Genomic DNA, 24,740 nt, shown 5'->3' on the forward strand with positions numbered 1-24,740 from the left:
ACATGAACAATTATGTACGTTTAGTTAACATATTTTAAGGTATGACAATTAGCCTATGGAGTATTCCGAGAGAGTATAAAATAACTCATCTTGTTGTGTTTTTCTGCCCCCATAATAGAGAACACCTCCTCCTGAGTCTTGTCTTCATGTCTATTCTGTAGTACAGTGAAAGTGGATAATCACGCTTCGTCAAACATAAGCACCCCTTGAACTATTCTCAGCAGCGCTCCCTCAAAAGCAAGACACAAAAAGTACAGTATGCTTCCTTAAAGAGCTCTTCCCAGCGGCCAGCTAAATAAATATGACACCTCCTCTCCATTCCCCAGCCACACTGCTCTCATTATTCATGTGTTTTGGCTGTTTGGCGAGACCAACAAGTGAGGAGGGGAGGGGAATAAAGGAGCAGTAATGCATGGGGTTGGGGCGAGGTAGGTAGGGGCCTAGTGGGCTGTGGCCATGGGCTGGGGCCTCCCCGGAAGGAGCAGCCCAGCCTGGGGTCTCACGGGGCCTGGCAGGGGGGAAGAAACCGAGCCAGAGAAATCCATCGGCAGCATGTTTAATTGTCATTGAATTCCCAGTTGGCGTGACTTTAAAAAACCATCCACAGGAAGAGAGCTGAGATGTTCGGAAAACATTTAGTGGATCAATATGCCGGGGAGAGCTGAGACTGGCCGGAGTGTGTGCTCAGGGACCCAGCAGAAGCCTTTCCAGTCGGAATACTGTTACATTTCTATTACTCAGACAGCAGGATCGACCTATTCAGCATATTTCTGTCCCCAGCTCAGCTGCACATGATTTACTGCTGTGTTGGTAGGGGGAGGACAGAACAGGCCAGGGGGCTCAGATCAGTTGTCTGGCTATGGCTGCAGGCACAGCAGGCTGCAGCCAACATCCCTCACCCTGGTCTGGACTGGCATGGGCCCACTCACTGCTGCTCGATCAGTCGGGAGCTTTGAGGAGACCACATCCTCTGAGGAGGCCTTTTCTGATTTATCCAGTCTTTACATCCTTTTTATTTGAATGGTGGCGTTCCATTGACAATTTGGAGATAATTTTAATAATGTTGACAGAATATCTAGAGAGTGATACAAGACAGACAGGCAGACAGACAGACAGGCAGGCAGGCAGACAGACAGACAGACAGACAGACAGACAGACAGACAGACAGACAGACAGACAGACAGACAGACAGACAGACAGACAGACAGACAGACAGACAGACAGACACTTTCACAAGAAAAGGAGATCTCCTTACCTTCCTTGAGCATCCCCACTTTGAGACACTTCATAAAGCGGCAGGCTTGACATGACTTGCGTCTCCGTTTTGTGATCTCACACTCGTTTGTGGCGGGACAGCTGTATTCTATGTTGCCTGAAGAGAACAAGAGATGTGGTTAACCTTAGCCTGACCACGCTTTATAAGGCAGTGTATCTTCCTATTGACTCAGAGGCAAAGGAAAAGCAAAAGGTCAAATGTTCTGACCTTTTTTCTCTCCTTTTTGTACATGTAAAAAAAGGGGGCACACATGAAGAATAAACGTAAACATATAAGTATTGATACAATAGACATTTTAGGGCATTGTCATTTACCTTTACATTGTACGAGTCACTGTGTAGATTTAAAACCAGTGGAATAGTTACTGTATATCACACAGTATTCTAGAGTCTATAATCAGATTGTGCAAACCAGACATTGGGTATCAGCATTTGTTAATCATCTCCTATGCAACAATCAATTACAGTAGTGTGTCTGAGGTGAGGTGAGCCGGAGGGAGGGAGGGAGAGAAGGAGACCTCCAGTACTCATCATGGAACCCTTTACAGACCCCACCCTGGCCCCCACTCTAAATTGGCCTCATTAATTCTGAGCGTGTCCCCTCTAGGCCCCTGGAGCAGCCAGCCATCCAGCCTGCATGCCCCTTCCCTTCTCTGTGTCCCTCTGCCTCAATAACAGGAAAGAGAGTCGGACACACGCCCCCCCCCGGCCACTTTACATAATACTCTGGCAGCCCCAAACCTGTTGTTACCACTGTTGCCATTGTTGACTACACAGTGTACAGACAACAGGCCTTATGCATTATTCAAGTCCAGCAATACAGCGTCTGATTCCGGGACAACACAATGAAAAAGGGTTATAGATGTTTCTGCCTGTACTGTAGCATTAGCAATAGAAAGGAAGGGCAGGATATACGATGGCATTCCCTACTTTTTACTGTAGTCAAGCTTTTCAATAAAGGGTTTCAGAATAATAGCTAGCTACTCAAGGTCCTGAATTAGAATCATTCATTGTCCACCAAGAATGGAACAACTGAGAAACACATTTTGAGGCACAACACTATTTTATCATTGATGTTTTGTCTTACGTGTGTATTCTTAAACTTGGATTATGTTTTTTAATATCGACCACAAAGCCATGTTATCTATTCAACGCTGTGTACAGCTCCTTCTACATTTAGAAAGATGAACCTAAATGACTTCAATATAGACTAACATACAGTATTATCCTGTCTAACTGCATACAGAGACAGTGGTTCAGCAGCTCTCCTGCCTATAGATGAACAGCCATACCCAGACACACTGGGATTCCATCCCGACACAACCAGCTTCTCTCTCTACTCTCACTCTCATTACGTGTTTTTTTTTTAAAGAGAGAGAGAGAGAGTAAGAGCTGTATAATATTCCAGTAGCGTTCCCCCTCCAACCCTCCAATCCCCTTTAACAACTTATGCAATTATGTTAACATTATTGGACATATCAAGCGGAGGGTCCCAAGATGTATTAAATAATTAGAAATGTCTCCTTTATATCTGGCTTAGAAATCATCATGCCAACTCCTCTCATCTCGTTGGAATTGGGGTAAATAAAGGTGTGAGGGAAGGGGAGCGATGAGGTATGATAGTCTCTGTTCCTGTTGTCTCTGTTGTCATAGCACAACCAGACCATAATAATAAGCCCATCTATTTCCCATCTGTTCACAGGAGGCAATCAGAGTAGCCGTCTCTGGTATCTATAGGCTGTTACCCTGCTGTGGTTGCTTCTTTATGATACTGTCTCAACTGCAATACTTTGGCACCTTTATACAAACCCCTTATGCCTAGAGAACCTTAAGTTACATTTCATTTCATCCAATGCATTGTCCTAGAATCTGGGCTGTAGATTTATCACATTAATTAAACATCATGATATTGAACATTATGTAATTGGCAGATGTATATGGTATGTTGCCTGCCTGCCAGACAAACACTGCAGAGCTGACCCTGGTCCCTGGCTAACCCACAGGACACTCATGTTGACGGGGGAGACTTCTCCCTCCACTACACCCTCCCTCCCCTGCTCTTCCCTCCACACCGGGAGCAGGGTTTGAACACCTGCACAAGGCACACCTGAAAGCTAACAAACTGAGACCATGCACAAATAACACACACTCATACTCTCTCATGATACACTTAAATTACAGCATGCACAGGCCAACTCATGTGCTGCCTCCAAAAAATATTTATATAAAAAAAAACGGACTGGTTCACCTATTGTGACATTTATAGCTCAAGGGCTGATCCTCGGTGACAAATGTCTATTCATGTCTATTCATACAATCAGTCAGTCAAGCATTTGAGGGTTTATATATAACCAGAACGCTGGGTTCATATTTGGTTTCAAAGGTTACCGTATGAAACAAATAACATAAAAAATATTTTCTTCTCTCAATTTATTTTATGGCTTTTCAGGACCTGTGCCAGGGCAGTGAGGGGAAAGTCAGGTCCTGTAAGTAAATTACAGTAAAATGGCAGGTATTTCTCATCAAAATCGAAACTGACTTTTACAGGCTTACTGTCAAGGTCTATTACTTCATATAAAAAAGAGGGCCACTGAGTTCAGTTGGTTTTCAAGCAATTTTACACTTGGGTTCAAAACGAGAGAAAAATAAGGTTCAATAAGAGATTTATGTTTTTGATTGGCGGGGCACGCGAGGTGCGGGACGGGACTATGATTAGGGAGCTATAAGAGCAGGAGTATTTCCGGGATGGATGCTGATCTAGGTTGACGTTAATTTGGGCCTGGGCTTGACTAATGTATCTATCTCCATGTAAGAGTTCAGGGGGCTTTTCATTGGATGAATATGTGACAGAAGATGGATTTGCCATTCCCTCCTGTCTAAAAGGTAGGGGCATCAGGTCTCTTTTACAGCAGTGGAACGTAAGGAAGTAGAGAGAAGAGAAATGAAGCTAGGAACCCCAGGTTGAAAAACAGACATTTACGGAAAATATTCCGTGCGGACAAAGTCAACTGTGTGGTCACTATTGTCTCAAATTGTTCTCAGATGAAATGCATTTCATTGTGTGCTAAAGATGTCAAGGGAAAAAAGTCCATTAGCTTTAGTGTTATTGCTTAGAAACAATATGATGAATGAGTGTGAAAGATACGTCTCCTGTGTTGTTCTCATTAAGGGATGTCGTCTCACACACTCCACCCTGGAAAGACAGCCTCATTATTTCTTTAATTAATCAGGTCTCATCTACTGAAACCTCTTCTTCATCCAAGGGCTTTATGTCCCACTGTTTACTGCGCCCTCTTCCTCCTCTAGTCATCCTGTGTGGTTTTTATTATTTCAGAGGCTTTCGGCCCCCTCCTCCTCCCCCTCCCCCAACGTCCCATGGTCCTCCTCCCTGTCCTGTTCTGCCTGGATTGGGACCCCTGTCTGATTATTATGCCATTAAGCCTCTCCTCCTCTGAAAGAGCGCTCGGGTCCCTCTCCAATCTAAAGAAGTCCTCGTTTTTTTCTCTCCCTCCTTTCCCTGAAATTACCCGGCGTGCGATGCGTGCCTGAGTTTCTAATTGGCCCTGCTGTCCCTGGAGACAGCCCCCTCCCTTCCTCCTAATGAAAAGCCTCGGCCTTAATTACACTTTCCAAACGCTGATTGTTATTGACAAAACTCCTGTGGCTCGGACAAACGACGGCAGATTAGCTCCATTACAGGCAGCCCTCCAAGAGGAGAAAGAGAGGGATTTCAAATCGACAATGCAAAGTGAGGGAGGGAAAAAAAAGAGAGAACTTTCAATTTTTCTTTTCATGTACCTCTCTCTTAATCGTTTGGGCCATTGCTCCACTTAAGACGTCTCTTTCTTCCCAGATTGCTCTTTTCTGTTCTATTGTGTGTCGCCGTCAATGTTTTGTAGCGAGGGGACAAAAGCATAGTTATGTTACTTGAGAGAAAATGTTCATCTTTTGTCAATAGACAGGATAGCTGATGGCAGCATGGGTAAACAGCAGGATTTGGCCTAATGCTTCTGTTTGCCTGCGAAGGTACATAGACTGTTTAAAGCTGATAGGATTTGGGATGTCCAAAATAAACACCTAGGCCTGCTAGACAGCCTGCACTCCATAACCTGGGAGCAATAATGGCATTTTAAGGGGGGGACATTTTTAAGAAGCTAAGGACCTCAATTGAGATGTACAGACTATTATATTTACAGAACATATATGAGGCATGTACAATGTCAAAAGTTTTTTATTTAACTAGGCAAGTCAGTTAAGAACAAATTCCTATTTACAATGACGACCTAGGAACAGTTGTTTAACTGCCTGTTCAGGGGCAGAACGAGCTTGGGGATTCAATCTAGCAACCTTTTGGTTACTGGCCCAACGCTCTAACCACTAGGCTAGCTGTCTCTAACCACTAGGCTACCTGTCTCTAACCACTAGGCTAGCTGTCTCTAACCACTAGGCTAGCTGTCTCTAACCACTAGGCTAGCTGTCTCTAACCACTAGGCTACCTGTCTCTAACCACTAGGCTACCTGTCTCTAACCACTAGGATAGCTGTCTCTAACCACTAGGCTAGCTGTCTCTAACCACTAGGCTACCTGTCTCTAACCACTAGGCTACCTGTCTCTAACCACTAGGCTAGCTGTCTCTAACCACTAGGCTACCTGTCTCTAACCACTAGGCTACCTGTCTCTAACCACTAGGCTAGCTGCCACCCGAAGGTATAAATATATAATAAATACATTTGCCTCCTAAATACAGTGCACTCCAAAAGTACTGGGACAGTGACAAGTGTGTTGTTGTTTTGGCTCTGTACTCCAGCACTTTGGATTTGAAATTCTACAATGACTATGATGTTACATTGCAGACTGACAGCTTTCATTTGAGGGTATTTTAATCCATATCAGGTGAACCAATTAGAAATGGCAGAACTTGTTGTATATAGTCACCCCATTTTAGGGCAGCAGAAGTATTGGGACAAATTCACTTATATGTGTATTAAAGTATTACATAGTTAAGTATTTGGTTCCATGTTCATAGCTCGCAATGACCACATCCAGCTTGTGACTACACTTTTCTTGGATGCATTTGCTGTTTAGGTTGTGTTTCAGATTATTTTCTGACCAATATAAATGAATGTCAAAAAATTTATTGGGTCATTTTGGAGTCATTTTTATTGTAAAAAATAATGTTTCTTAACACTTCTACGTTAATGTGGATGCTACCATGATTAAGGATAATCCTGCACGAATCATCAATAATGACGAGTGAGAAAGGATCATTATCATATCATACCGAATACCCCCCCCCCCCCCCCCGAATAACCCCTTATTTTATTATTATTGTTTACACTCCCTGGACTCTGACCACACGCTCACACATACTACACTGACAGCAGTGTGTGTGAAGAATGTGAATGGTACTGTATGTGTGTGTCTTAGAGTGTCACTCGGTACCGGTACCCCTTGTATATAGCTTTGTTGTTGTTATAGTTCTTTTTATTGTGTTACTATTTTTCCTTTAGTTTATTTACCACATTTTTTATACTCACTTTTTGGCATTGTTGGTTAAGGGCTCGTAAGTAAGTATTTCACGGTAGGGTCTACACATGTTGCATTTCACGGTGAGGTCTACACATGTTGTATTTCACGGTAAGGTCTACACATGTTGCATTTCACGGTAAGGTCTACACATGTTGCATTTCACGGTAAGGTCTACACATGTTGCATTTCACGGTAAGGTCTACACATGTTGAATTTCACGGTAAGGTCTACACATGTTGCATTTCACGGTATGGTCTACACATGTTGCATTTCACGGTAAGGTCTACACATGTTGCATTTCACGGTAAGGTCTACACATGTTGTATTTCACGGTAAGGTCTACATATGTTGCATTTCACGGTAAGGTCTACACATGTTGCATTTCACGGTAAGGTCTACACATGTTGCATTTCACGGTAAGGTCTACACATGTTGCATTTCACGGTAAGGTCTACACATGTTGCATTTCACGGTAAGGTCTACACATGTTGAATTTCACGGTAAGGTCTACACATGTTGCATTTCACGGTATGGTCTACACATGTTGCATTTCATGGTAAGGTCTACACATGTTGCATTTCACGGTAAGGTCTACACATGTTGCATTTCACGGTAAGGTCTACACATGTTGCATTTCACGGTATGGTCTACACATGTTGCATTTCACGGTATGGTCTACACATGTTGCATTTCACGGTAAGGTCTACACATGTTGCATTTCACGGTAAGGTCTACACATGTTGCATTTCACGGTAAGGTCTACACATGTTGAATTTCACGGTAAGGTCTACACATGTTGCATTTCACGGTATGGTCTACACATGTTGCATTTCATGGTAAGGTCTACACATGTTGCATTTCACGGTAAGGTCTACACATGTTGCATTTCACGGTATGGTCTACACATGTTGCATTTCACGGTATGGTCTACACATGTTGCATTTCACGGTAAGGTCTACACATGTTGCATTTCACGGTAAGGTTTACACATGTTGCATTTCACGGTAAGGTCTACACATGTTGCATTTCACGGTAAGGTCTACACATGTTGCATTTCACGGTAAGGTCTACACATGTTGCATTTCACGGTAAGGTCTACACATGTTGCATTTCACGGTAAGGTCTACACATGTTGCATTTCACGGTAAGGTCTACACATGTTGAATTTCACGGTAAGGTCTACACATGTTGCATTTCACGGTATGGTCTACACATGTTGCATTTCATGGTAAGGTCTACACATGTTGCATTTCACGGTAAGGTCTACACATGTTGCATTTCACGGTATGGTCTACACATGTTGCATTTCACGGTATGGTCTACACATGTTGCATTTCACGGTATGGTCTACACATGTTGCATTTCACGGTAAGGTCTACACATGTTGCATTTCACGGTAAGGTCTACACATGGTCTACACATGTTGCATTTCACGGTAAGGTCTACACATGTTGAATTTGCATTTCACGGTAAGGTCTACACATGTTGCATTTCACGGTATGGTCTACACATGTTGCATTTCATGGTAAGGTCTACACATGTTGCATTTCACGGTAAGGTCTACACATGTTGTATTTCACGGTAGGGTCTACACATGTTGTATTTCACGGTAAGGTCTACACATGTTGCATTTCACGGTATGGTCTACACATGTTGCATTTCACGGTAAGGTCTACACATGTTGAATTTCACGGTAAGGTCTACACATGTTGCATTTCACGGTAAGGTCTACACATGTTGCATTTCACGGTAAGGTCTTACACATGTTGCATTTCACGGTAAGGTCTACACATGTTGCATTTCACGGTAAGGTCTACACATGTTGCATTTCACGGTAAGGTCTACACATGTTGCATTTCACGGTAAGGTCTACACATGTTGCATTTCACGGTAAGGTCTACACATGTTGCATTTCACGGTAAGGTCTACACATGTTGCATTTCACGGTAAGGTCTACACATGTTGCATTTCATTCTACACATGTTGCATTTCACGGTAAGGTCTACACATGTTGCATTTCACGGTAAGGTCTACACATGTTGCATTTCACGGTAAGGTCTACACATGTTGCATTTCACGGTAAGGTCTACACATGTTGCATTTCACGGTAAGGTCTACACATGTTGCATTTCACGGTAAGGTCTACACATGTTGCATTTCACGGTAAGGTCTACACATGTTGCATTTCACGGTAAGGTCTACACATGTTGCATTTCACGGTAAGGTCTACACATGTTGCATTTCACGGTAAGGTCTACACATGTTGCATTTCACGGTAAGGTCTACACATGTTGCATTTCACGGTAAGGTCTACACATGTTGCATTTCACGGTAAGGTCTACACATGTTGCATTTCACGGTAAGGTCTACACATGTTGCATTTCACGGTAAGGTCTACATTTCATGGTCTACACATGCATTTCATGGTAAGGTCTACACATGTTGCATTTCACGGTAAGGTCTACACATGTTGCATTTCACGGTAGGTCTACACATGTTGCATTTCACGGTAAGGTCTACACATGTTGCATTTCACGGTATGGTCTACACATGTTGCATTTCACGGTTCACGGTAAGGTCTACACATGTTGCATTTCACGGTAAGGTCTACACATGTTGCATTTCACGGTAAGGTCTACACATGTTGCATTTCACGGTAAGGTCTACACATGTTGCATTTCACGGTAAGGTCTACACATGTTGCATTTCACGGTAAGGTCTACACATGTTGCATTTCACGGTAAGGTCTACACATGTTGCATTTCACGGTAAGGTCTACACATGTTGCATTTCACGGTAAGGTCTACACATGTTGCATTTCACGGTAAGGTCTACACATGTTGCATTTCACGGTAAGGTCTACACATGTTGCATTTCACGGTAAGGTCTACACATGTTGCATTTCACGGTAAGGTCTACACATGTTGCATTTCACGGTAAGGTCTACACATGTTGCATTTCACGGTAAGGTCTACACATGTTGCATTTCACGGTAAGGTCTACACATGTTGCATTTCACGGTAAGGTCTACACATGTTGCATTTCACGGTAAGGTCTACACATGTTGTATTTCACGGTAAGGTCTACACATGTTGTATTTCACGGTAAGGTCTACACATGTTGCATTTCACGGTAAGGTCTGCACCTGTTGTATTTCACGGTAAGGTCTACACGTTGTATTTCACGGTAAGGTCTACATATGTTGCATTTCACGGTAAGGTCTACACATGTTGCATTTCATGGTAAGGTCTACACATGTTGCATTTCACGGTAAGGTCTACACATGTTGCATTTCACGGTAAGGTCTACACATGTTGCATTTCACGGTAGGTCTACACATGTTGCATTTCACGGTAGGGTCTACACATGTTGCATTTCATGGTAAGGTCTACACATGTTGCATTTCACGGTAAGGTCTACACATGTTGCATTTCACGGTAAGTTCTACACATGTTGTATTTCACGGTAGGGTCTACACATGTTGCATTTCACGGTAAGGTCTACACATGTTGTATTTCACGGTAGGGTCTACACATGTTGCATTTCACGGTAAGTTCTGCACCTGTTGTATTTCATTTCGGTAAGGTCTGCACATGTTGCATTTCACGGTAAGGTCTACACATGTTGCATTTCACGGTAAGGTCTACACATGTTGCATTTCACGGTAAGGTCTACACATGTTGCATTTCACGGTAAGGTCTACACATGTTGCATTTCACGGTAAGGTCTACACATGTTGCATTTCACGGTACAGGTCTACACATGTTGCATTTCACGGTAAGGTCTACACATGTTGCATTTCACGGTAAGGTCTACACATGTTGCATTTCACGGTAAGGTCTACACATGTTGCATTTCACGGTAGGGTCTACACATGTTGCATTTCACGGTAGGGTCTACACATGTTGCATTTCATGGTAAGGTCTACACATGTTGCATTTCACGGTAAGGTCTACACATGTTGTATTTCACGGTAAGTTCTGCACCTGTTGTATTTCACGGTAGGGTCTACACATGTTGTATTTCACGGTAAGTTCTGCACCTGTTGTATTTCACGGTAGGGTCTACACATGTTGTATTTCACGGTAAGTTCTGCACCTGTTGTATTTCACGGTAAGGTCTGCACCTGTTGTATTTCACGGTAAGGTCTACACGTTGTATTTCACGGTAAGGTCTACACATGTTGTATTTCACGGTAAGTTCTGTACCTGTTGTATTTCACGGTAAGGTCTACATATGTTGCATTTCACGGTAAGGTCTACACATGTTGCATTTCATGGTAAGGTCTACACATGTTGCATTTCACGGTAAGGTCTACACATGTTGCATTTCACGGTAAGGTCTACACATGTTGCATTTCACGGTAGGGTCTACACATGTTGCATTTCACGGTAGGGTCTACACATGTTGTATTTCATGGTAAGGTCTACACATGTTGCATTTCACGGTAAGGTCTACACATGTTGTATTTCACGGTAAGTTCTGCACCTGTTGTATTTCACGGTAGGGTCTACACATGTTGTATTTCACGGTAAGTTCTGCACCTGTTGTATTTCACGGTAAGGTCTGCACCTGTTGTATTTCACGGTAAGGTCTACACGTTGTATTTCACGGTAAGGTCTACACATGAAGCATTTCACGGTAAGGTCTACACATGTTGTATTTGGAGCATATGACACAAAATGTGATTTGATTGGAAAACGCTAGCCTCCCGTTATTGTAAGTAAGGTATTTGTGCGTCTGTAACTTTCTCACTTGTCATTATTCAGGATTCATTTAGGATTATCCATAATCATGGTAGCGTCCACATGAATGTAGAAGTGTTTAGAAACATATTATATTCTTATTTACTATAAAAGTGCAAAATACATTATTTACTATTCATTTCTAATTGGCATAAAATAATATAGTCTCATTATTTTATTGTGATACTATATCCTTTTTATTTGGCAAATATTTGTCTTACTGTTTTAACTCTGCATTGTTGGGAATGTGTTCGTAAGTAAACATTTCACTCTAGTCTACACCTGTTGTATTCGGCACATGTGAACTCTACCATTTTATTTTATATTATTTTAATTTGAAACACAACCAAAACAAACAGCAAATGCATCCTACAAGTTTGTAGAGTCACGGGCTGGATGTGGTTATTGTGTGCTAAGAATATGGGACCAAATACTACACATTTGACTACTTTAATACACATATAAGTGAATTTGTACCAATACTTTTGTTCCCCTAAAATTGGGGGGGGACTATGTACAAAAAATGCTGTAATTTCTAAACAGTTCCCTCAAATTAAAGCTGACAGCCTGTAACAGCCTTTCATAGTCTTTCATAGTCATTATATCATTTCAAATCTAAAGTGCTGGAGTACAGAGCTAAAACAAACAAAAATATAATCGCTGTCCCATTACTTTTGGAGCTCACTGTATGTTTACCTTAATGCATGACACTAAATATAAAAATATTAGTTTTCATTTTGAATTTCTCCCATTCTCACGCAGACTGTCTGAGCTTAGGCAGGGACAGCTGTGCATGTTGAGCAGTGATTTTCCCTGGCTCAATAATATCTCCCTCCGTACCGTAGGTCCCACTGATTAATGTAGGACAGAGCACACAGAGAGACACACAGTGGGGGGCCTGTCATTGCCTCTCTAATGGGAACCTGTGATACATCATACCATGCAGATCTGCACTCACGCCCTATTCCTCAGGCACTCACTCACACACACATGCAGCACACACACACACACACACACACACACAGGACAGGAAACAAGCACCTGCTGATGATAACCCCTGATGATGATGTCACGACCACTGCCCCCTACCTACCCACCCAGCAGATGACGTCATCGCGAGCGACGGGCTAGTGGCCTATCCTGTGTGTGGCTGTCAACTTTGTATTCAGCCCCTGTGGACATGTGTTGTCTCATACTGTGCTGCACTGCATGTGATTCCCCTCACTATTAATGAAGGTGCCCTGGGTGTCATAGCAATGCAGGCCATTGATAGCAGCACAACTGGAGGCACCAGCATTTCAAACATATACCTTTTCCCAGGGAGATAAAGGGAGATGATGTAGGTCAACAGCTACATTAGAAGATGGTAGTTCAGGGCAGTAGGTGATTGTGTTCAGACCACAGAGAGATACAGTACATCTTCTAGTGTGTGTTTTATGCTGGAGGAGGAGGAGAGGTAAAACACTGTATGGAGTGTATTGTTGTGTCTGAAAGGGGGGCAGATCCCTTGTACTGAGTGTGTTTGTGGGGGGGGGGGGGGGGTGTCAGGGAAATACCTTGTATTGTCCTTTTAAAGAAGGCTTTGCAGGCCTCACATGAGGCCACGCCGTAGTGATACCCAGAGGCTATATCTCCACAGACCAGGCACAGCCTCTTGGGGATGGAGTTCAACATGTATTCGCACTTAATGGGTGAGTCCTCCATGATGTTGCTAGAGCAGTCGTCGTAGCGCTTGCGGCAGGCGCCGGGGCCTAGCCCGCCGGGCGTGAACATGGGCGGAGAGTCCAGGCCGTTGGAGTGGCTGTTCATGGCGCTGACATAGCCACCGCTGGCGTCCGAGTTGCCGCTGGGGCTGTGGTGGCTGACCGTGTCGATGACTGAGGAGGGGCTGGACGGCTCCGTCTTGATGTAGGACCCGCAGCTGGAGGGAAGGTGCCGGTCATCGGCAGCCATTCTATTCAGCAGCCTGGAGAAGGGGGGAAAGGAGAGGGGAGGGTAATTTGCGCGGTTTGTCTGACTACAGACATGAACAGCTTCAGATCGACTGGTGCTACCCACAAAACAAAAATCTATACACATTGTCTAACGATACAATGACAGCTACAGAGAGAGAACGCATTTTTGCACAATTTGACTGTGGGAAAACTCTGTAGGCTACTGTTCACACAGATCAAGTCCCTTCACACTCCCACACTCCAAAGAGGACTTACTACATTATCAGCTGTTCTCTTTTATTCTGACCCCCCCGACATTTATGTTAGCCTAACCATCACCATTAACCAGCCAACCAGGTGGGAGGATCCTAAGCGCCTCATTAACCCCACACTCCACCAGCCGTGAGAGAGAGAACACACAGGTGCAATAAACACGCTCAACACTGACCACACTCCTTCTGCTTTAACACAGAAACACAACCACAGCTGACACAGGATGGCACCATGCCTGGGACACATATTTAAGACTAGGTTAAAGAAAGCCAGAGCACAGAAGACTTATCTGGAGCGGTCTCCTTGAGTCAGCAGTCAGGCAAAAAGAAACATGATGGCACCATGCCTGGGACACATATTTAAGACTAGGTTAAAGAAAGCCAGAGCACAGAAGACTTATCTGGAGCGGTCTCCTTGAGTCAGCAGTCAGGCAAAAAGAAACATGATGACAAAAGGATATTGACTTTGTTCACTGTCTGGTTGATAACAGAATTTCTGAATTTTCTGATGTTGTGCCTGCCTTGAGTGAAATAAAGTGCAGCCTCTGGCTGTGTTGATACAAAACCCCCAAAACAGCTCATTGTCCATTCGATTTGATTTATGTTTCCTTCCACCACATGTAAAGTGGACTGGGAGAACAGATAAAACAGTACTGCTCTCTTGTAATATGGACTTTTCCTGGGTCAACAGAGTGAACTGAGGAGATGGAGTGCTATAAGAGAGGGATAATAGTATTCTAAAGGTGGTGTGGACACAATGACGTCAGGGTCGTGGCGGGATCACACACACACCTCTGCACTAGGCACCCCTGACAAGGTCAAAGGTTGCCTGCACTCATCCACATTCATCAAATTGAGCCTTGCGTGACTTATGCAAATGCAAACACCGGGGTTCCTGGTTGAGTGGCAGCTAGTCAGCCCAGGTTCTGCCTTAACACGTTAGTTATATTAGTATATTGCCAAATAATGGTAATGTTTACATAGTTCCCATGTCAGTTTGCCATCGGCAGGGAAGAGAAAGGGTAGACACTCTCTACCAGTATGCCTAACGTCTCTATCAGGATTTATCCATGAGTGGACGTCTCAGACTGCTACAGAGTGCAGAGAGGGAGAGGGAAAGGCCTTTCCATATCCCCATCGGCCAGCCAGAGAAGGGCCAGCCAGGATAGCTGTCTCTCTCTCTGGCTGATTTAATTGTAAGGGTGGGTGATGGTAGGGTTCAGGCCCAGGGGTCAGTGGGTCAACCTTATTTTCTCACCCTGGCTTCCTGGGCCCGTGGAGATGGGGGTCAGTGTGTCAAATTAAATCTCATTCCCGGGTTTCCCCATGTATATTCATTGGAACTCCAGGTGCCCACCACCTCTGAAAATTCACAAAAAGGTTAACTGCTAAAATAAATATTAAAAAATGCCCCCTGTTAAAACCGTTGACCTTGTGGAATAAGCCCTTTGTCTGAACACTCCTGGAACTTTTTTCAATATAGAACGTACACAATATAAAACCGATAACCACCTTTTATACTAGGGATCATGGCACTCAATTTACAGTATTTCTCACAGTAACTATAAAAACAAGTTGGACAATACCTATAAAAAACATTGAGAAGGTCAAAGTAAAGCCAAGGAAGTTTGAAGGTTTTTTCTCCCTGTGTTTTAAGGAATATTTAGTATTTCAGATAGATTACTCTATGTACTCTTAAAAAGTCAGAGCAAAATAAAACAATTTGCAAGATAATGAAATAAAAAGCTCCATCTCCTTGATGCTTTTTTAACATACATGTAATGTCTTGGTTTAAATAACTCGGGGGTTCTATCCACATATATGAATGAAATTAGTCTCTATTCATCCGCTTTATGTTCTCTACTTCAGCAGCTCTGTGCACCTGTGTGATAGGACACCTGCACTCGGCTCTATATTAAAATGGCAGCACGCTGTTAGATGGCTCTATTTAGCTTTTATTCACAAATTCAGAGTAAGCTTAACCCCAGTTCAAAGGTCACCTCCAGGGTGACACTTAGCATAATTGCATAAGTGTCTAAACTGTTTCCCCTCCAGCTCTATGTGGTCATATATAATACATGTTCTGGCTACAATTCCCTTAACTCATTCCGCAATGACACATTATGCTACTGCTCTGCTTATGTTTTTAACAAGGCTGGTTATATTGATTAATGACATTGAATGAATACTAACCATTTGAACCTAGTGTACATTAATCAAATATTTTCTTAAATTTATAGAAATATTATTTTTCTCAAATGGGACAGGTTCAAATCAAATCTATAAACACTATTAATAATGTGGCAAATATAATATGAACATAAATAATTTGACAGCAGGAATTGTGTTAATAAAAACACAACATATGGACCAGGTGCTAATTAGGATGTATCCCAGACAGGACATAAAATTAAGAGGTCCACTGAACTGATCAAGACCCAGGTATGTTGTGAAATCCATAGTTATGTCTTCCTCTCAAGTACAGGAAGTGTCCTTTCCCATTCTGCTGCTCAGCTGCACACTGGAGGATTGCACGTCAAAGATATATCTCTCTCTCGCCCTTTCCCTCCTCCTTTCTTTCTCTTTGTACCGATCAAAATGCATGCTGAGTGGTGGGTTATGGGCCCACAAAAGCACACTGCGCAGTTTGGTTTTAATCTGATTCCAGCTGGTCCTCCTAACAGCATTTCAGATCAGTAATATCATTCCACTGCTGCTGCTGTGACCAGGATTAGCTGCCCTAATGATCTCCTCTCCAGCTCCTCTATCTCTCTCTGCTCCGCTTCTTCAGGAGAAGAGGGAACTGAGGAGCACCCGTCCTCATGTCTCAGCCATTCCCTTCTTTGCCTGGGCCTCCGGCAGCATTCTGAACACGGCCTGAACATTCTGAACACTGTCACAGGAAGACGACAGAGCCTGGAGAAACTAATTGGGCCAATTTGTAGGTATTCCTACTGTGAGCTGTATGCTGACTTCTGTAGCGTGCTAATGTCTGTACTGTACTGAAGTGTTAAACACATACACGGACAGACACTCAGACGTTGTCTCTCTGACTCACATTAGCATTCCCTCTTTCTATGAGCACATTACACAACTCGAGTGCTTATATTAAAAGCTCAACTCAAAATGGGAGAAAATGTAAAATGTGTACTCAAACGATTCGTCCTGCGACTGAGTTTTATGGCATGATGAGATCATTTAGAATGTACTTTTCACTCTCTGAGCTGTGGGATGCCAAAAACCTGGTTTGATAGTGTTGGCTAACCTCATCCCAGCCCCAAACCCCTCACCCTAAGCAGATGTGGGGGGTGATATCAGATGCCCCAGTAGGGGCAGATCTGCCTGGAGGCCCCTGGGCGATGTCCCTGATAAGCTACTGGCCCCAGAGTCAGCGCAGGAGGAGGAACTCAATTAGCTCCTGACAGACCGTCTCAGCCTCCAGCCACCACCAGAGCCCACTGGCAGCTGCCATGGTGACCTCTCCTCCAGTGGCCACAGCCACCTCTTACCACTCAGCCGACCGCACGGCTGCATGGAGGACGACTCATTTAGGGAGATGGGAACGAGGGCTGAATGACTGAAACCAGATCACAGGCTGACTGGCTACAATCACTGGAATACACATGTCTCCAAACATCATCTTTAGGACGGGACGTTTCTGGAGGGTTTCTGTATCCACATGGGGCCATGGAAATGAAATGGGATAGGGGGTCAGGGCTTGGGGGGAGGGGGGTGTATGGGGAACCATGTGAAATAGGGAGAATGCCTTTCTATATAACTGGGTCCAGGTTAATAACCCTCGGAGGAATGGGGACAAAAGACGTCTGGGACAATTTTGAGTGTGTGTGTGTGTATGTGTGAGAAAGTGAGGAGGTGGAGACGGATCTGAGTAAATGTGAAAGGAGGCAGTGGTTGGTATAGAGGCTAGAGGCACTCCCTGCACCTCATAGGGACCCATTTCATCTGGGAGAAACTCCTCATTTGGGATTTTCTCATTCATTAGTCCTGCTCTAAACAGATAGAGGAAGGGGCAGCGTGGGTGTGGAGGGGTGGGAGGGAGAGGCCTCTTTGTTAACGAATACGTCGCCTGACAGAGATGTATGATGTGCTGTTCTATAGAAGAACACAATAGAGGAATAAGATAGCAGACAGAAAATCAGAAATCCAAAAAGAGGGGGAGAGGCAGAGCTACAGAAAGAGAGAGAGAGAGAAAAAGAAAGAAAGAAAGAAAGAAAGAAAGAAAGAAAGAGAGAGAGAAGGAAAGAGAGAGAGAGAGGAATGGATGTTTATGCATGCTTATGGAGAGCAGCACGGGCCCCAGATCAATAGTCCGTAGGCCAGGGGATGGGTGTACATGGAGCTGGGTGGTGCAGGGTTACCACTGGGGGGACCATGCTGCTCCGTTGCCCGGCCAATTAACTTCCTCAGTCTCCAGCAGAGGATTAAATTTAGCTGCTCCACAGCGATGTCACTGTAGTCTTTATAAAGCCATGAGCTCACTCACTACGACAACATGAGCCACACGCACCAACAGGCCAGCCACAAGATAGTGCTGGCTGCCCAAGAAGACACAGATCACATCTATTGATCCCCCCCCCCCCCCACCCCTTTCCTTCCTGTTGGAAAGATGCTGGCAGGAAAAACTGGCCCTCTTATGATACAGGCGCTGCTGTTTATCTGACGTAAACTGTCTGAGTGACACTGGAGTGATCCTATTCTGAAAAAGGGGCTAAGGATCCTCGGAAAACAAATGGCGGTAGGAAAGATCGGATGAAGATGCCAGAACCCTGTTAGGGAATGGGTTACCAGTTTAAACATTCTTCTACAGCAATAGAAGAGTTAACACACTACTCTGCATACCCAGCAGAGAAGCTCCCTGTAGAGTAGGACCGCTCATCATCACATGGAACAAAAAGTAGATCAGTACAGCCCTGGCTTGGCACACATTAGGATCCTATAGTGCATCATTTCATCTCAAAGTAGGAAGAAAATCTAATGGTGCTCGTTCAGAAAAAGAATCAGCAACCATCAAATCTGTCATCAAGAGCATTAATCATTGGCAGTGGATGCCTAATGCCTAATCATAAAGAATTGTGTAAGACATATCCCACACACATTGTCTAACAGCCTTAACAGGTTTTCCATTTCCTGGCCTAAACCAGAGACGCAGAGACCTGGCTCCAGCTGTCCCACCACACAACACTGTTCTGGAACCAGCACAGACACACCACCCTGTCTACCAGGCCAAAGGGCAACTATAACCAGCAAGGGAACAATATGTGTAATATCAAACTGGTCCACACATACAGTTCTGGAAATATAGCTAATGTCTAGGGTAAAAGACACTGCATTGACTCTGCAGTGTGTGTGTATAGACTACAAACAGAGGGAAATATTATTGTAAAGGGTTAAGCCTGTTTAAAGCAGACCAATGTAAATCACAGGTTTAGACACAGTGAGAGTACAGGGGGACAGAGGCAAGGAGCCATGCATGAAATTACTTCATTAATCTTCCTCTGATAGACTGTCTTGTTTAGGGGGGAACTCTACCTGCTTCAAACAAAGAGCCCGTCCTGCCACTACCATAAATTATCCTCTTCATCAGAGGAAGGGCCAAACACACACACAGACAAATATACTAGGTTAAATTAACCGGGGCAAAATTAGTGAGTTTATCAGTTGTCCAGAACAATTGAACTGCAATCAAATGTGTAAATGTTTATACAGGCTCACACAAAAACAGCACATATACACACGGTTGAGATCCAAATATGTTGTCAAATATGTAACACTGAAACTATGTGAAATGTTGAACATATATAGTTTGCTGATAATCGACACTGATAAAGAAATGAGAAAGAACAAAATACATTTAATATTGTTAATTTCACTACATGGGTTGTTTGTTTGTGGCATCTTTGAGTCAAACACAAGTACATTTTTGTCTCTCATTTAACGATCAACAATCAACAATGTAATATATGGCGCCACCAACTGCTGGTCTTCTTCCAGGGCTACTGTATGAGGTGGTGTGGTAAAATTAAACAAAAATTCTCGAGGTGGTGTGGTATATGGCCAATATATCACGGCTAAGGGCTGTTCTTACGCACGACGCAACGCGGAGTTCCTGGATACAGCCCTTAGCTGTGGTATATTGGCTATATTCCACAAACCCCCGTGGTGCCTTATTTCTATTATAAACTGGTTACCAACGTAATTAGAGAAGTAAAAATAAATGTTTGTCATACCTGTGGTATACGGTCTGATATACCACGACTGTCAGACAATCAGCATTTAGAACTCTAACCACCAAGTTTATAAGTTCCTTTAGACCATTATAGAGCCAGGGCCGCTCTTCCAGGTCTCTCCCCGGTCTCTCCCAGGTCTCTCCCCGGTCTCTTCCAGGTCTCTCCCCGGTCTCTCCCCGGTCTCTCCCTGGTCTCTCCCCGGTCTCTCCCCGGTCTCTCTCCCCGGTCTCTCCCTGGTCTCTCCCCGGTCTCTCCCTGATCTCTCCCCGGTCTCTCCCTGGTCTCTCCCTTGTCTCTCCCAGTCTCTACCTGGTCTCTCCCTGGTCTCTGCCTGGTCTCTCCCAGGTCTCTCCCTGGTCTCTGCCTGGTCTCTCCCAGGTCTCTCCCTAGTCTCTGCCTGGTCTCTCCCTGGTCTCTACCTGGTCTCTCCCTGGTCTCTACCTAGTCTCTCCTTGGAACCTCCCTGGTTCCCACCTCTTTACAGGCTGATCTCCCAAACCCTCCTCTCATTTCCCATAAATAGTGGTGATAATATAGGCGGGAAGGTTGGCTGAGTTACACACTGGCGTCCAACATACGCCATTCAGGAATAGTGAAGGGAGGGTACATTTTTGGGCACTGGATACACACATATAAAAGGGCAAGCACACACACATACTGTATACACAAACACACACACACACACACACACACACACACACACACACTGTATACTTAAACAGAAACACACACACACATACTGTATAGACAAACAGAAACACACACACACACACATACTGTATAGACAAACAGAAACACACACACACATACTATACACACAAACAGAAACACACAGACACATACTGTACACACACACACACACACACACACACACACACACACACACACATTCTGTATACACACACACACACATACTGTATACTTAAACAGAAACACACACACACACACACATACTGTATAGACAAACAGAAACACACACACACATACTGTATAGACAAACAGGAACACACACACACACACACACACACACACACACACACACACACATTCTGTATACACACACACACACATACTGTGTACACAAACAGAAACACACACACACACGTACTGTATACACAAACAGAAACACACACACACACGTACTGTATACACAAACAGAAACACACACACACACAGGTACTGTATACACAAACAGAAACACACACACACACGTACTGTATACACAAACAGAAACACACACACACACGTACTGTATACACAAACAGAAACACACACACACACGTACTGTATAAACAAACAGAAACACACACACACACAGGTACTGTATACACAAACAGAAACACACACACACACGTACTGTATACACAAACAGAAACACACACACACGTACTGTATACACAAACAGAAACACACACACACACGTACTGTGTACACAAACAGAAACACACACACACACGTACTGTATACACAAACAGAAACACACACACACACGTACTGTATACACAAACAGAAACACACACACACACAGGTACTGTATACACAAACAGAAACACACACACACGTACTGTATACACAAACAGAAACACACACACACGTACTGTGTACACAAACAGAAACACACACACACACGTACTGTATACACAAACAGAAACACACACACACACACACGTACTGTATACACAAACAGAAACACACACACACACGTACTGTGTACACAAACAGAAACACACACACACACACACATATGCACGGACGCACAACAACATTTACAATTGAAAAACTGTCAGACACTGTATTATGCCATAAGCATATAAAAACACAACATAAAGTATGACTAGCTTACACCTTCCATAACATATGCAGTAGCCCTTGCCAAGCCATCCATCCTCCCTCTACGTACCCCCTACAGCATCATGTACGTCCATACCTCTGCTATGACATTCTAGAAATGAAAGCAGAGAGGCTTCTCTCAGGCAGAGAGCGTGATGAATAAAGATTTACATTATAATGCGCTCTGGTTTACTGAGACACTCACAGGTCAGCACAGCACTGAGAGAGGGACAAAATGCCTATATAATGTACTTTGATTTACGTAGAGAAGATAGCACCTTGACATTGAATAAAAACAAAGAAATGAAATAGACGTGGTAAACCTTCTGAAAAGACAGAACCCAGAAAAAGATCAGTGTGAAAAATACACAATATCCAGAAATCTCATTACCCAATGTTTTAGCACTAATATTCTAAAACTCTAAGTTGACAATTTAACTGAAAACAAAAACAAAAATATTCCCATCCATTTTGCAAAACGACTGCAAAACATATTGACATGGGCCCTACGAAATAAACACATCAATAAATATCCCCAGTCACCACAGTGAAACTAGGCCCGCATACTGAGGCAGAGAGTGGCCAGTAGTCAGCCTGCATGCTAGGATGTTAATGGTTGGCGATCGGTCAGTCAGAAGTACCAGCCCCAGGGCAGGCAAACAGGGCAGTTCTCTCTCTCTCTCTCTCTGGGAGAGACAAATGCACAACGCAACAGCAGGGGTCTGACAAGTATGTATGTACGCACACTACATTTTCACACCCTTCATTTTAACTCCTGAACTTGTAACTTTAGTGTCGCTCCTCATCCAAGCTCATTTATGCTCTTGTTCAGACAGACCTACAACATATCATCAGAACCTCCAACAATACTCCATGCCATCAGTCTGCCTGGGTGGGAAGGACAGAACAGGGCAGAGTAGAGCAGAGTAGGGCAAAGAAGAACGATGAGGCAAATGGCTCTTAGTCTAACAGCTGTTATGGCTGCGATGCCTGGGAGAGCTGAGGCCGTGTACAGTCAGTCCGTCCATACTTGGTTAAGCTGTCAGTAAGAATCAGAGCTGCTATTGTGACGGACGGTTTCAATATTGATTTCATAAATAAACAGAGCTAACCATCGATCCTAATGTTATTTTGCATTTCAATTACTGCTCAGAAACATAACCTTCAAAGGACTGGCCGCTCAATACCAATAAGATTCACTGATAAACGCCCGCGTAGCCACCCACTCCACGTCACGCTTTTAACCAAGTGTAAATTAGCGGACTTAGCATTTTCCCTCCATTACATTTAAGACAGAGCGTATCGAAAAGCTGCAGAATTATTGTTCAGTCTCGCGTCCATTGGGCGGCAAAAAAGAGGCAAATACAGACAGAGAGAGGAATGAATGAAAACAGACAGATGACGAGAGGAGTAACACACCAAACCAAAGAGCTTCAAAGATTCAACTTTAAATGGTTAATCACAATCTCACCATATATTTAATTGTAATAAACCTGTAGTTACAGCTGTTTGCCACATTGTGTCAGAAAGAAACAAAACTAGTGTACCGATGCTCTGAAATCGTATATACATTTTCATGAGAACTAGTAAAGTGTGTATTATAATACTTATAATACTGGTATTATGTTTTTACAGTTTTTTCACATCGTTTCTGACAGTACTCCATCAGAACCTCCTTTTTGTGTGTGTGTGTGTGTGTGTGTGTGTGCGTGTAAATCAAGAGGAGCCTTTCCGTGTTGGAGCAACAGGAAGAAGTGCTGACGCACCGTGTCAGTGATAGCACTTCGCTGCCACAAGGGCGTGAGAGTAGCCCACGTAGCCAGGCTAGCATTATCCTCCTAGACTAATGGACCTGGTTATTTTTAAACACATTCTCGCACTGCAGTGAAGGTGTCCAAGGTTACCGTGGCCAAAATTAGGAGGGACTTGTGGTGGCGTTTGGTGGTTTCAGCGCGGGTGGATGTCGTGAAACGGTCAAAGTGACACGTGGCTCATCACAGAAAATACTAGAAAGGCCAAACACGACATGAGCTCGTATGAGTCACGGTACCCAAAATAAAGCTGTAATGTTAGAGCGCTATCAAAGGGTGCTAAATACTAATGGGACAATTATCTAGGTGTTCTGAGAGAAACTACACAGACTTCAACCAAACAAATTAAAATGAAAATCGTCAAAGAAACATCACAGAAATGGAAGTCCACCTACTTCAGATAAATTGTATGAACTTGTATCATTTTCGTTATGTATTTTAACAGCAATAAGTAAGCATCTCCAGAGGCCCTAGTTTAGATCGGGTATATCAGATAAGGTGTAGCAGATGTGCGCAGTTCATTCTGTTTGAGTCTCAATACTCTGTGTCCTAATATTCTATCCTGCCTAGTTTTCTGGAAAATAAGGATGCATGAAGGACAAGAACGGGGAAGAGTGACACTGCATGTTAATGTGGAAGTGAAGGGGTGTGAAGAGCTTCCCTTAAAAAGCAGGTGCAAGTAGCCAACAATTACAAACACACAGAAAAACAAAATGGAGAACAGGGAGGGTAAATCCACTCTGCATCCCTAAACGCCCTGGGGGCCAGGGACAGTACCCCCCACCCTCCCTTAACAGCCAGATCTGAGTGACAGGTTTACAGTGAAAGAAATGATACTCATATGCAGAGCTTACCAGAAATGAGAAGGCTCCAGTGTGGCCAGTGGACTGAGTAATCGCCCTAATGAATTGGACAACGAAGCCCTGTTGGTACAAGGAGATGCATTTAGAATTGTGTGACAAATGTAATTTAAAACATTAGGTTTTTCTTAAAAGACACGTTTCCCCCGACACCTCCCCTTAAGTGCAGAGGGAGAGAGGCAGGAGGAGGGTTGGAGCGGGCCGGGTGAACAGCGGTGGCCACCGGGGCCGGCTGG

General features: G+C 43.7%; 1 protein-coding gene across 5 annotated transcripts in view; it reads right to left on the bottom strand.

Annotated features, from left to right (window-relative positions):
• Window positions 1–24,740, bottom strand: part of LOC115138502 (steroid hormone receptor ERR2-like) — a 68,717-nt gene that overhangs the window by 33,554 nt on the left and 10,423 nt on the right. For 3 of the 5 annotated variants that reach the window (XM_029675400.2, XM_029675398.2, XM_029675401.2), the window contains exons 2-4: window positions 24,499–24,567; window positions 13,106–13,515; window positions 1,256–1,372 (exon numbers count right to left, since the gene is read on the bottom strand). In XM_029675400.2, the coding sequence (XP_029531260.1) occupies window positions 1,256–1,372; window positions 13,106–13,502 (514 nt within the window). In that variant the 5' untranslated portion in view covers window positions 13,503–13,515; window positions 24,499–24,567. The remainder of the gene's footprint in view (window positions 1–1,255; window positions 1,373–13,105; window positions 13,516–24,498; window positions 24,568–24,740) is intronic. The other 2 variants (XM_029675402.2, XM_029675399.2) reach the window with 1 other exon arrangement.

Source organism: Oncorhynchus nerka, linkage group LG12 (genome assembly GCF_034236695.1).
Source record: "Oncorhynchus nerka isolate Pitt River linkage group LG12, Oner_Uvic_2.0, whole genome shotgun sequence".
In the NCBI taxonomy this organism is placed as follows: domain Eukaryota; kingdom Metazoa; phylum Chordata; class Actinopteri; order Salmoniformes; family Salmonidae; genus Oncorhynchus; species Oncorhynchus nerka.